The 13,677-nt window shown below is 38.9% G+C and overlaps 2 protein-coding genes across 2 annotated transcripts; both read right to left on the reverse strand.

Moving 5' to 3' along the window:
* Window positions 1-1,559: 1,559 nt before the first annotated feature.
* On the reverse strand, window positions 1,560-5,699 carry LOC128241785 (complement C1q-like protein 4). Its single transcript, XM_052958866.1, has 5 exons — window positions 5,599-5,699; window positions 5,033-5,231; window positions 4,199-4,300; window positions 3,000-3,170; window positions 1,560-1,925 (listed from the first exon to the last, which is right to left on the reverse strand). Exons 2-5 carry the CDS (start codon window positions 5,139-5,141, stop codon window positions 1,624-1,626), a joined length of 684 nt encoding a protein of 227 aa, XP_052814826.1. The 5' UTR covers window positions 5,142-5,231; window positions 5,599-5,699; the 3' UTR covers window positions 1,560-1,623.
* A 1,720-nt stretch (window positions 5,700-7,419) lies between these two features.
* Window positions 7,420-12,603, reverse strand: LOC128239926 (uncharacterized). Its single transcript, XM_052956380.1, has 2 exons — window positions 12,469-12,603; window positions 7,420-10,256 (listed from the first exon to the last, which is right to left on the reverse strand). Exon 2 carries the CDS (start codon window positions 10,141-10,143, stop codon window positions 8,686-8,688), a length of 1,458 nt encoding a protein of 485 aa, XP_052812340.1. The 5' UTR covers window positions 10,144-10,256; window positions 12,469-12,603; the 3' UTR covers window positions 7,420-8,685.
* Between the last annotated feature and the right edge of the window lie 1,074 nt (window positions 12,604-13,677).

A 13,677-nucleotide genomic window follows, 5' to 3' on the forward strand; every position in this document is an offset into this window, starting at 1 on the left:
AGTGCATTTTGTAATATTGTTTCCTAAAAATTGGATTCTTACTTAGATCTAGTTTTATTTGAAATTAACATATTGGGTCACTAGGGCTTAATTTAGTATATTAGTTAATCACACCACATCACATAAACGACATCGTTGTTTGGTTTAAAGCTGCTCTCTCACAGATTGAACGTTTTGAAAACTTTTTAATTTTTTTTATTTATTTTTTTGGAACGAGTCAATTTTTGCGATTATGCATAAAAACCAGTAATATAAGACTGCTGAGAAAAAAATAGAACGCAGATTTTTATATTTCCATTCCAAAATTAATATATTATAGCTAAAACCGTTACTAAAGGAAAATTTATAAAACATCAACTTTTGAACTTAAATATAAAAATCTGCAATCTAGTGTATTGTCAGCAGTCTTATATGACTGGTTAACATGAACTTTCGCAAAAATTAGCTCGTTCCAAGACATAAAATATAAAAAAGTTGTCAAAATTTTAAATCTGTCCGGAGAGTGGAACTTTAAAGTGACACTCTTATTCAAAATCAATACATACACATGTATAATAAACATAAATTTTGACTGATACACCTTTCACTACTTGCATTTATGGAAAATATTAGTTACTGATAACAAGATTGTAACCGTGTATTTAATAGCAGTACACGCAGAAATATTAAATGATTGGTGAATGCTAAAAGATTTACTGTGGTCTACTATAGTTTAAGATGGTATTTTATGCTCATTTCTTTCAAATTCAACTCTGTATCCTTCATAACAACCATTGTTTTCGACATTTATTCATCCTTTTTGGATTATTAAAACAATACTATTAATTGTGGAAAATCTTATTTGGGAGTAATAGTGCATCTTTAAAGTTAGCAAGGTGATAAACGACATTGTTTTTATTTAACATGAGCTATTAATGATGTGCTCACATATTTAAATATAAACAAGTTCATAAAAGACTGTCCCAAACCTTGTTACACATACTGCAGATGGCACTAAGTGTATAAATTAAATTTCCAGAGCAGTAACGATTTGAAAGTCAACAACGATGACGTTAACAACAAAATCGGAACACCTCTGCCTTCCTCTGCATTTGTGTGTCATTGTCACATCAGTGTATCGTAATTATTTGGACACTTTTTCTGTCATTACCTGGCCATACCCTGCGTTAACATACTATGTGAATTGGGACCAAATTCAAAGCATTCATGTTGCTGTTTTTTACGCAAATTAGAAAACGCACTTTCAATGGGAAAGATTGCGTAATTTTATGTGCTTCATGTTAAAGAATACAACCAACAGAAGACGGTACATTTTCCACAACCGCATGGAATAAGTTTCAAGTAAAAATAACACAGATTAGTTTTCTGCACTTTATGTTAAATTATGCAACCGATAGCAGGACATTCATTTGTAGATCCATTGTAGACAACCGTACGGGATAAATTTCAAGAACGCAGACACGTTTCCCTGCTTCGTTATAATTTATACAACCAACAGATGGACATACACGACAGATTTATTGCAGACAACCGTATGGGAATAGTTTTAAGAACGCAGATCAGTTTTATGTGCTTCGTGTTAAATTATACAACCAACAGATGGACATTAACTGTTAATTCATTCTAGACAACCGTAGGGGACGTGCTCCTGAAGTGTGGCTGTAGGAGATGACCGGAAAAGGAAGTCAGTAGGTTCCCGGTCAACCCCTCATGGGCATCAAAGCCGCCCTGGTTTACCGCCCAAACTTTGTCACCCACATGCATATTTACGGTGACCACGTGCGTGTTGGTTTCCGGTATGGTGTGGTTGTGGGCTGTGGTCGGGATTGAGTTGACGTTCAAAATACGGTGTCCGTTCTTCACCAACCGGAAGCTGGCTTTGTGAATGTCACTGCTTGTGATGGTCAAGAAGAATATGTACGTTCCTGAAACGATTATGGGATACCTTAACCATTCTTCATTATGACGACCTGAATCATACAGTTTTGACATTTTTTTGCAATCGGCAAAATTCACCTAACGCTGCACTCACACAAGTTGACAGTTTTAACTTTTTTGTCTCAGAATCCGCTCATTTTGGCATCGGTGCATTCAATTCAGTCATATAAAATAACTCACAATAGATCGGATATAAATTGTATGGAAAACTGCCGAAAAAACTCATAACGCTTTTAACCATATAAAACGTCAATATGAAAACTGCGATCTGCTCTTTTGTCTGCAAAGTTATATCACTGGTTTCCAGATATTCTCGCAAAATTGGCTCACTTCTAGACAAAAAATAACGAAGTTGCCAAAACAATCAATCTGTGCGAGTGCAGCTTTATGTAAGTTTCAAATTGAAATAATTGTGACAAAACTTGCTCGTAGAAACTTACAAAGAATCATCAATCTAATATTGACTACGCCCGCACCGTAAACGTACTAACGGTTAAAGAAAAAATGCATAAAACATCAATTTAAAAACTTAAATATAAAGTTTTTGTCAGCAGTCTTATATAACGCGTGTCCATGGATTTTCGCAAAAAATTGGCTCGTTCCAAGACAAAAAATAACAAAGTTGTCAAAACGTTCAATCTGTGAGAGTGCAGCTTTAAAAGGTAATATCGGTGTACATGTAAGTAGCTCACATGTTGGTATTAAACAAATATTCTAGGATATCTTAACAATAGAATGGAAACAACAAAGACAACCCCAGAGGCCGGTTTTGAAAAATCCTAGGAACAAACGGTAACAAGGGCAGTAAGGTCAGGTGCGTCCATGCTTCCCGGTTCATTGTTTTGAGCGGAAAACGTCCTCGATTCGGTGAGTATTATCATTGTTTTCTGTATGTTTAAACGATAATTTTTAGAAACGAACGTGTGCACCGAATGAAGAGCAATTGCAGCAATTTTTCGATGGAGGTCCGAGGTTCTCCGACTGAGGAAACAGCATTCAAACGGCCAGGTTATACAATTTCTACTACAAACGTGCAGAAACAATGGAACAAATACACGTACCATTGTATGGCGCAGTAAAATTGCCTGTGTTGTTGTCGTACCCGTGGCCAACATTGGTGATCACTTTGTCAAACATAACTTCTTGACCCTCCTGGATGTTTGATAAGGATTTGGTCAGTTGTGCCGTGAACGCGACCGCTTGTGGGTGATGGGTGACACGGGAAAGATTGTCTGAAATAGATTTGGGATTATTTATAGTGACGTATCCGTTGTCTAGTGGTAACACACTTGACTGTCAATCCAGGGATCGCAGGTTCGATTCTCCGGCACACCACTAAAAGTACTAATCGAGTTCCGGGCGGTACGTAAAATGGGGGTCCCGTGTGACAGTGCTATACGCTGGTGCACGTTAAAGAACCAGGGTAGCTCTAACCAGGGTTACATTCTGTCTGCATGTGCACTATGCCCCCCAAAAAACTAAAATGACTAACAATCTTAACGGAGCACTCGTCGAATAGGCAAGGCCCGAGTGCGGGTTTATTCATGGTATACTACCCGTATTGGCGTAAATAGATGAAATTCGATGCGTGGTGACCTAAATTATTACTGACATCCATTGAAAACATCTACTGGATGTTTTTATGACCAAATTATGGGTACCTAGTTCTGGTGTGTGACCAAAAAAATCAATGGTAGATAACACTCTTTAGTTTTATTTCAAAACAATCAAGAGCAAATATTTACAACCCACAAATATTAAACGGGAAAGGTAGACTAAATACATGTAGATATGAGTTCATTTAAGGTATACGGTCCGTAAATAGACAAGTTCAGCTAAAATGGGAGGCGTGGATAATAAACCAAAGTGAGTGAAAAGGACATTTATTCAATGTCAAAACTAAATACTAAATACGAGTTTGACATCCTCGTTATGTATTATTCACTAGCATTCTTGGCGTTCAAACAACCGCCATAAATGTAACAACACGACGCCCTTTATTTATTGTGATTATCATAGAGATAATTTGCTTTTAAAGTCCTAAAACTCTTAAAAGTGTAAATATTACACAAATTCTACCAAAACAGAAATAGTGAGTTTTTCTTAATCATGTTATAAGGGACTAAAGATGTTTCTATAAAATGGGACCAGGCGTTATTGTCTCATTAACTCACACAGTTTAATGGACAAGTCTTATGTCCGCACCAAACACCTTATATAATTTGCCCTCGAAGCATCGAAGTTTTCATTATATACTCACGGACGGTCTGTTGGAGGGTGGTCAAGTTTGCCTGAAGTTGGCTGATCAGCGCCGCCTGGGAGCTGGACATTGACATGTTCCCTCGGATCTTCATCAGCTCATCTTTGATGTAAAATGTAAGAAAAATAATATAACTAGTCAATACGTGTATGGTCGATACCCGATGGCTCGAACTCTCAGGGTCCGGCGAAATACTTGGAGCCTCGGAAAATTCGAGCCAAGCGGGAAAGTTTACCTTTGGTTAAACGAAATCGGTACTTAACGTCTAGTTCGAGCCAATGAGAAATTCGAGCCAAGCGAGTTCGAGCCATCGGGGTTCGACTGTAGTAAATATGTTAACAAATTTTGAGAATAACATTAAGATATTGCTATAAGTATGACAGGAATGAAGCACCGGAGCAAAACGCTTTATAAAACCAATATACTGCCAATGGCATAGTGCCGTACCCTTTATGTTTTTAAAAGGATGACAAAAAGGTGGTTCTTCGCATAAACACAAAAAACACATTTCTTTCGGAAAATCCTAATATAATTTACAACAATAACAATGACCCCGTCAATAACCATATTAGTTTATATTACATATTTTACAACGATTGTTAAGATAGTTATGATAACTTAAACTAAGTCACTCTCGTTGGCACGATGTTGCGCGAGAGTGTGGTCTTGTGTTGTGGGGGAAACCAGAGTACTCGGAGAAAACCCACTTTTCCGGCTTGGTGACCACTAACCAAACTCACATGCGCCAAAGCTGGGAATCGAACCCGGGTCACCTTGGTGAGAGGCGAGTGCGCTTACCACTACGTTATCCGGACAACCCCTATATTAATATACCTTTGATTGCAGCTATTTCGCCTGGACAGGTACAGTCGCTGGAAATCTGCTCCAGAAAGGCAGCGGTCCCGGCCACAAGCGCACACACGGCAGCAAAAAGACGCCACATTGTACAACAAAATGACAATTCCACAGTAAATACAGAAAGAATGTACTTTCAAGCTGGTGTGTAGATTGTGGTAGCGCCAAACTTCCGAGCCTGTCGAAGATTGCCGAATGGTTACGAATAATTTTAGAACGTGCCGAAACAACCGAGTAATTTAAGAAGACATCCGAACGCAACGAAAATTTCCGAGTTGTTGCGAAAGTGCGATATCTACAGTGTACCGTAGATGACCGAGTTGTTACGAATGATCACGCAATAGAACATGTTCATAGATAAGGAACGGAATTGTGACTGATTTTCTTCTAGTTCGTATATGGTAACATAACGAGAACAAGTTTTGACCGGTTTGCACTTCTGGTGCGATGAAGAGTTCAACAGATTAAGAACGTAAACAGCAATTAAGTTATATATATATGGTGCACCATAGTTAGCCCAATATTGAAACGAAATCGTAGCCAACATGCAGTCCACATTCTCCGATTTTCGAATATGTTCGTTTAATAAAATATACATCAAACTCAAGTGTGCAGAAGTAAACACAAGGCACAGTTGCACCACGGAAGTGATTTCAGCTCATTTTCTTCGCACCACTGTTATCTGGTGGGGCTGGCGTTTAAAGTTGTCGTGACATAGGGGTAAGTGGAGCTACGATGGGAATAAATTGTAACTTTTGTTAAATTTATTCAACAGAACGATATCAACAAAAGCCAAAATCCAGTAACCAATATCACATGATGCGCAAAATTCCATGACCATCGGTTACACCATTGCATCGATAGGGACGGTTTACAGTAATTTCGTACCCTATTAATTTTGTTCACTTCATTTTGCGGTTACTTCGTACCCTGATTTTTCGTGACAAATCACCTTTTGTTTTTTATTAAGAGTCAAAATTTACTTAATAATGATCCGCAATCGATAAAGCACTTCTAAGTCGAAGTTGCCCCCTTGTCTACCAAATTTCGAGAACAATAGCATAAGTTGTGAAGGGTCGAAGTTGCCCCCTTGTCTACCAAATTTCGAAAACACTGGTACGAGTTGTGAAGGGTCGAAGTTGCCCCCTTGTCTACCCAAATTCGAGAGCGCTTGTATAGGTTGGTAAGGGTCGAAGTTGCCCCCTTGTCTTAACCAATGTCGAGAACACTTGTATAGGTTGTTAAGGGTCCAAGTTGTCCCCTTGTCTTTACCACTTTCGAGAACACCGGTATAGGTTGTTAAGGGTCGAGGTTGCCCCCTTGTCTACCCAATTTCGAGAACACTTGTATAGGTTGCTAAGGGTCGAAGATGCCCCCTTGTCTTACCAATTTCGAGAACACCGGTATAGGTTGGTAAAGTGCCCCCTTGTCTTACCCACTTTCGAGAACACCGGTATAGGTTGTTAAGGGTCGAAGTTGCCCCCTTGTCTTACCCAATTTCGAGAACACTTGTATAAGTTGTTAAGGGTCGAAGTTGCCCCCTTGTCTTACCCAATTTCGAGAACACTTGTATAAGTTGTTAAGGGTCGAAGTTGCCCCCTTGTCTACCCAATTTCGAGAACACTGGTATAGGTTGTTAAGGGTCGAAGTGGCCCCCTTGTCTACCCAATTTCGAGAACACCGGTATAAGTTGTTAAGGGTCGAAGTTGCCCCCTTGTCTTACCCAATTTCGAGAACACTTGTATAAGTTGTTAAGGGTCGAAGCGGCCCCCTTGTCTACCCAATTTCGAGAACACCGGTATAGGTTGTTAAGGGTCGAAGTTGCCCCCTTGTCTACCCAATTTTGAGAACACCGGTATAGGTTGTTAAGGGTCGAAGTGGCCCCCTTGTCTACCCAATTTCGAGAACACCGGTATAAGTTGTTAAAGGTCGAAGTTGCCCCCTTTTCTTCCTCTACCCAATTTCGAAAACATTGGTATAGGTTGTTAAGGGTCGAAGTTGCCCCCTTGTCTACCCAATTTCGAGAACACCGGTATATGTTGTTAAGGGTCGAAGTTGCCCCCTTGTCTACCCAATTTCGAGAACACGGGAAAAAGTTGTTAAGGGTCGAAGTTGCCCCCTTGTCTTACCCAATTTCGAGAACACCGGTATAGGTTGTTAAGGGTCGAAGTTGCCCCCTTGTCTACCCAATTTCGAGAACACCGGTATAGGTTGTTAAGGGTCGAAGTGGCCCCCTTGTCTACCCAATTTCGAGAACACCGGTATAAGTTGTTAAGGGTCGAAGTTGCCCCCGAAGTTGGCCCCCCTTTCCGACCTCTTCATGGAGTCTACTAAGCTTTTTCCACGAAGAAGAATGAATGAAGTGGTATGAGTCATAATTTATTTTGTACATCGGCTAGTAAGCTCATGGTGTGCCACTTGACAATTCTCTAGTGTGAAACAAATAATCATTTAGCCACTGTTAGTATTAAGATTTTTGCATTTAAGTCGATTAAAGTATTGCTTAACAAATTTACTCAGTATTATAGCTACATGGCAGTTTGCAGCGTTGTTGTTAGGCAAGGCCTTCAGAGATGTAGTGTACCATCGTAAGGCATGATCCAGGCAGTTCTCTAGTTCACAGCAGTGTCCTTCAACGTTAGCCACAGTCTCCACATGGCCACAACTATCACTACCATGGTTTATAGCCAATATTGTTCTAAAGCTCACTGCAGTACTTATAACATTAGCCACAGTCTCTACATAGCCACAACTGTCAGTGTACGGAGTGCATGATTTTCATGAAATTCCAGGGGTTTTTGCACGTTTTTGCCCGAGGTGCCTGTACGTGAGGTACTGCAGGAAGTACAGGAAAGAAATGGAATCGATGACTCCATAATGTAAGTGCATTTCAGGCTCTAGATGACTGGGCAGACAATAAAGTTGTGACTCTATCCATGGTGAAGGTTTTGTGTCTCAAAGTTATTGAACTATGGTTCGTTTACCAATTTACTCAATAGAATAGCTATATGCCAGCTTGCAGCGTTGTTGTTAGGCAAGGCCTCAAGAGATGTCGTGTACCATCGTAAGGCATGATCCAGGCAGTTCTCTAGTTCATAGCAGTGTCCTAAAACGTTAGTCACCGTCTCTATATGGCCACAACTATCACTATCATGGTTTGTATAGTGGAGGAGTTTTCTTAACGCTTCCACTTGTTTGTACGTTTGTCCGAGTTGTCTATGTGTGAGGTACTGCAGATAGTACAGAAAAGGAATTGAACCAATGACTGCATAGTCCATCCAACTATCATTAACCGGGTGTCTCGTTTGACGGTCTTCTTTTGAGAAAGTTCTGTGCATCTCAAACACCAGATGTTTTGGCACGCAATATAGTTCCTGAGGGTGAAATGCAACACATGATGCCACTGATGTCATAATAACATCTTTTGCAGGCATCTCCAGCAACTTGCATTGAAGTCCACGTGTGAATTCACTATCTGCTCTATTACTGAAAAAAAACTGTAAGACGTCAGGATGCAGCAATCTCGCAGCGTGGTCTAACACTACTGCTGCCTTCTCGTACTGGCCAGTGCAGTAAAGCATTGATGCAAATTTCAACCTGCTTGAGGTCAGGTCTGAGTCCAAGGACGATCTCTATAAGTTGTAAACCTTTGCTGTGATTGGTTGTTGTAGCTCTATGCATCTTGAAGCAAGGGTAGTGGCCAATGTCGAACTCAAGAATTTGATGTACAGACCAAATACATCGCTGAAATAGCTTGTTCCATCCTGAGTAAAGAGCATGTACGTGTACATTGCGTCAAGTTTGCAGTCGTCTAGAAAGCGTGATATATTCGATGTATTTAAGTTATAAAAGAATGGTTCAGTGAGGAAACCAGTCAAAAGGTTATGAAAGCAGGTCATCACAATGCTGAGTATGTTCTCATGTCTCGTTGGCAAAGCTATTGGTAAGCCGCAACTGGTTTCACTGAGCCTTAGCATCCTTTTACCCAACTGGTCCATCTCAATATGGACTACGTAAACCATGAGATTCTCTCTCATGTCTAACAGTATTGTTGCGATGCGCGGCAGCTCAAATCTCTTCAGTTTTCCGACAAACAAGTCCACTCCGGAGATGGTGTAATGTGGGCAGTGGCTCATCCTGCACCAACGTTCAAGTGTGGTCAGGCAGTAAATGACACACTGTACCAGATTATGCTCCTGCCAGATCTCAGGCGGATACGTCTCTATCGTGAAGAGCAAAGCAGTTTTAAAGTGGAATGTGCTTAATCTATCACCAACAATAGGCTTGAAGTATGTCTTTCGTAGCATTTTCAGGCAGATGTATACTTTTAGCTTAATAGTGTCTAGGTCAAACATAAGCAGCCTTTCTATAATTGAAGTAGAAAACCTCCATTCGATTTTGGGATAATGGCTTTCAGCATGTCCCTGTGGAATCAAGAATGTTCCTGTCGCTTTTGCCTGTGTCATTACCGCAGGTCTAGGCCAGTGTCCAGGCCGAGGTCTTTTGAAAAGGATCTGGCACTCTTCTAGCAAACTAAAACAGTGGTAGGCATTTACTATATCTATGTTCTTGCTTCCACTCCTTGAAGGACCTTGTTGCACATATTCATCTCTGTACAGACGTTTAAAGTACGGGTCCCAGTTGGTGTTTTTGAGAAGCACTTTTCCTTCTCCGTCCACCTCGACATCCACCCTGTCCTGAACCAAGTCTAGCGTGATTGGCATCGGTAGGTCAGGCCTAATCAACTGCAGGTTGCAGTGTTGTGGTGGAGAATTTTCATTCTTTAGCACAAGGAGACAGTCTCTTCCAGGCTTCCACTCTGTTAAGTCAATGAGTACAGGAGTGCTTTTACAGTCTAGCATATCTACATCTGAATTCATTCCTAGGGTTGTTGACCCTTCGCTTTGGCTTCCAAACGTGTACTTTGTTCGAGTTGTATTTTCGAAGAAATGTCTGACCACATTGTTAAATTTCTCCGTCGCCAACCAAGTCCTCCTTCTTCTGTTGACCATTTGTCCGGTGACCCCGATGTCCTCGAATACCCTGGACAATCTCAGGGACAGCACATGGTTTTCTGGATTACGGTCCATTTTCTACGGTTAAGCGAATGCCCTTGTTCGTTTAGCCATCTGTCTGGTGGTTCAAATGACCTCGAGCATACTGGACAGTCTCAGGGAGTTGGCTTTCCGGATCAAGGTCCACGCTTGCAAATAGAAAGAAGTAGCGCCAGTAAGGAACCACACGAGGCAAATAGTAAAATATTAACCTAACTGTAACTACTATTACTACTCAGGCATGGCAAAATACATAACAAGGGAAGTAACAAGTGTTTACTTCTTATCATGGTAAACGGTGTAAGGGAGATAATTATGTATAGTAAGACTTATAAATATATAAAAAGGGAATGTTTTGAAGTTCGCAAAGACAATGACAAGATGCATACGATGTAGATGCATCTACTTGATGTAGATGTCTCCGACCCAAGCGAACTTTTATCACAATGTCATGCATTACCAGCCAGACAATATACCCGTGCATGAACCCATTATGTGTAATCAAAAGTCTCAAACACATGTCAAATGAAATAAAACTTTGAGTTACATGAACTCAAAAATGAATGTAAACAATTAAAACACTATTATAGAAAATGATTTACAGAGGCAAACCTCGTCGAAATCAACGCATGATAATTATAGCAAAATTACCCTTTTTCTAAAATCACGCTCGAAATGTTTTATTTTTATTTAAACCACAATAAAGATGTTATGTTATTTTATAGTGTGTTTTCCTTATTAAATCAAAGTGCATGTGTTGATTGTGGATTTTTGTGCTGTTCTTCCATGTTTCTTGTTTGTGATTTTTTGTTTTTAATTTCTTTGTCTTTGGCGTTTACCCAGTGCCGCTAAATCGGGTTTATGTTTAAACATTTTGCTACTGAGCTTGTTTCTGTAGTTTTTCGCATTAATATTAATGATAACGGTGTGCGATATCACAGAGTTGAGTCCGAAATTTCATGTTTTAGACACTTGTATATATAATCTGTACCTTTTCCCATACAGACATTTATTTTAGATCCCTCGTATTACTGACTTCGATCTATTCTAATTCGTTGAAAAAATATCTTCAATAAAGAAGGGCCGAAATGTCTCAAAGCAATTTCAGTAAGAGGCCGAAAAATATCTTTGTACAGTAAATCCACAGTAGATATATAAGAGGCCGAAATGGCAACGCCGAAAATTCTCAGGGGGCGAAATTTCCTAATACAAACTATCACCAGAGTCCGAAATGGCAGCGCTGAAAAGTCTAAGGGGGCGAAATATCCTAATACAAACTATCATCAGATTAAGGATTCAGACAAATACGAAGTGAGTTGAACAAACTGAATTTTAAAAAGAGGTTTAACGCAGAATTAAATAAGCATTGCCTAAAGGAACAAACAAAAATATATTGAATAGAAATATCAATTCGACAAAGGGAACGTACGATATGGGTGTGGATAGGATGGTCCCAGAAACCTTAAAGTGACACTCTTATTCAAAATCAAAACATTCACATGTATAACAAACATACATTTTGACTGATAAATCTTTAACTTCTTACTAAATAATACATTAATGAAAAATATTAATTACTGATAACAAGATTGTAACCATGTATTTAATAGCAGAAAGCGCAAAAATATTAAATGATTGGTGAATGCTAAAAGATTAACTGTGGTCTATAGTCTCATAAGGTAGAAATACTGTGTTTTATACTCATTTCGTCCAAATTAAACTCGGTATCCTTCATAAGAACCAGTGTTTTTGACATTTATTCATCCTTTTTGAACATTAAAACAATATTATGAATTGTGTTAAATCTTATTTGGGAGTAAGAGTGCATCTTTAATAAAATGATACTCGTATTTAAAAATCAATACAAACCCATGTATAGCAAACATTCATTTTGAGCGATACCTTTACCTTCTTACTAAAATGTTATGCATTAACGGAAACTATTAAAAACTAATAACAAAATTGTAACTGTGTATTTAATAGCTGAACACGCACAAATATTAAATGAATAGTGGGTCCTAAAATATTTACATTGATCAAGTATAAATACTCATAAGGTAAACATACCGTGTTTTCAGCGCTTTTATTTCAAATTAAAAACGGTATCCTCCATAAGAACCATTGTTGTTGATATTAATTCATCCTTCCCAGAAAATGAAAACATTTTTTATTAATTGTGGTACACCATTTTGGGAGTAAGAGTGCTTCTTTAAATAAGATCACTATGGAAACCATGTAAACAAGGAAACATGTTGTAAAGTATTCGTATTTGTACACATACATACACACAAACACATACACACACGCACACATGCGCACACGCTAACATACATATGAAATAAAATATGAAAAATCACGTACCTTTTAGACCAAGCCAATTTAACGTCATTTAGATAGATGAAAACTGCGTAAACTGTTCCTATTTTCCTTTAAACCTGTGTTTTATCATAGTGTTTACCACTCCATCTTCTGATAAAGTATAAATATAGATATGCATAATTATACGTATATATATCACATGACGCATCGGATGACCTATTTATCACGAGCTATTGAACATCAGTGGTATAACATAAACCCCTGTCGTCTAGTATTCTAGTTACGAAATACGAGTCATGTTTACATTTTATGTTCATATATAATTATTTTGAATATTTTGGTAGACTTTTAACTTGTTAGTTCCAGTCATTTTTGTTGGTAAATAATTAGTTAGCATGCAGAACGCTATATGTCTGATGAATTTCCAATCCTATGGCATTCTTGTATTAATATTAATTATAAATACATCATTAATTCACAAGCAACACTTTATGCAATTTTCGTTTTTCGTTATTCCAACTAGTGCAATAATGTCGGGTCATAATGTGAAACGTGACATGTCGAGCCCGTTAAAACAGCCTTTGACACAGTTATCAGGGGCGGATCCAGGAATCAACGTTAGAGGGGGCGTAGCTTAGGGGCGCAACCTTTTGACATGCACCCCATCCCTCTGAACCGAAAGTGTATGGCATAAACTGTTTGCAGATGGATTGGGGTTTAGCAATCAAGAAAAATTAACAATTTGTAGTTGGAAATGATGCATTATGGGCGTATTGTATTATTTTTTATCTCCTAAATTGACATAAAAAGTAACCTTTGACGATTTTAGAGGGGGCGCGCGCCGGATGCGCCCCCCTCTAAATCCGCTAGTGGTTATAATGCTTTTTCATGCAAATGCAACACAGAATAACATGGAGTTACACAAAGCGTGGAACCTGGAACACTCCGCGTCATCATGGTGAACCTCCATGACAAGTTTATCGAAAATTCTAAAAGGTATAGTCATGATACAGCCCGGACAAGGTTTTCTCCAGACCAGTCCTATCAACGGTACTTATTCTGACATTTAACCTGTACACATAAGTGTGACCTTGACCTTCGTGGTACAGACATGGGTCTTGTATGCGACACGCCAGTTCATCATCATACACAAATATGTCAAGTTTCTTTGAAATCTTGTAATGCTTGGTTAAGAGGAGGCACGCACAGTCCTATCAACATTACTCACTTTAACTTTTGACTTCTAAGTAT

The sequence above is a fragment of the Mya arenaria genome, chromosome 7 (genome assembly GCF_026914265.1).
Source record: "Mya arenaria isolate MELC-2E11 chromosome 7, ASM2691426v1".
Classification (NCBI taxonomy): Eukaryota; Metazoa; Mollusca; class Bivalvia; order Myida; family Myidae; genus Mya; species Mya arenaria.

Excerpts from the sequence above, each read along its gene's own strand:
- LOC128241785 (XM_052958866.1), bottom strand. The coding sequence starts at position 5,141 with ATGTGGCGTCTTTTTGCTGCCGTGTGTGCGCTTGTGGCCGGGACCGCT. Across the intron at positions 4,301-5,032 it reads CGAAATAGCTGCAATCAAAG|ATGAGCTGATGAAGATCCGA; the intron begins GTATATTAATAT and ends TTTACATCAAAG. Across the intron at positions 1,926-2,999 it reads TTTTACTGCGCCATACAATG|GAACGTACATATTCTTCTTG; the intron begins GTACGTGTATTT and ends TAATCGTTTCAG.
- LOC128239926 (XM_052956380.1), bottom strand. The coding sequence starts at position 10,143 with ATGGACCGTAATCCAGAAAACCATGTGCTGTCCCTGAGATTGTCCAGG.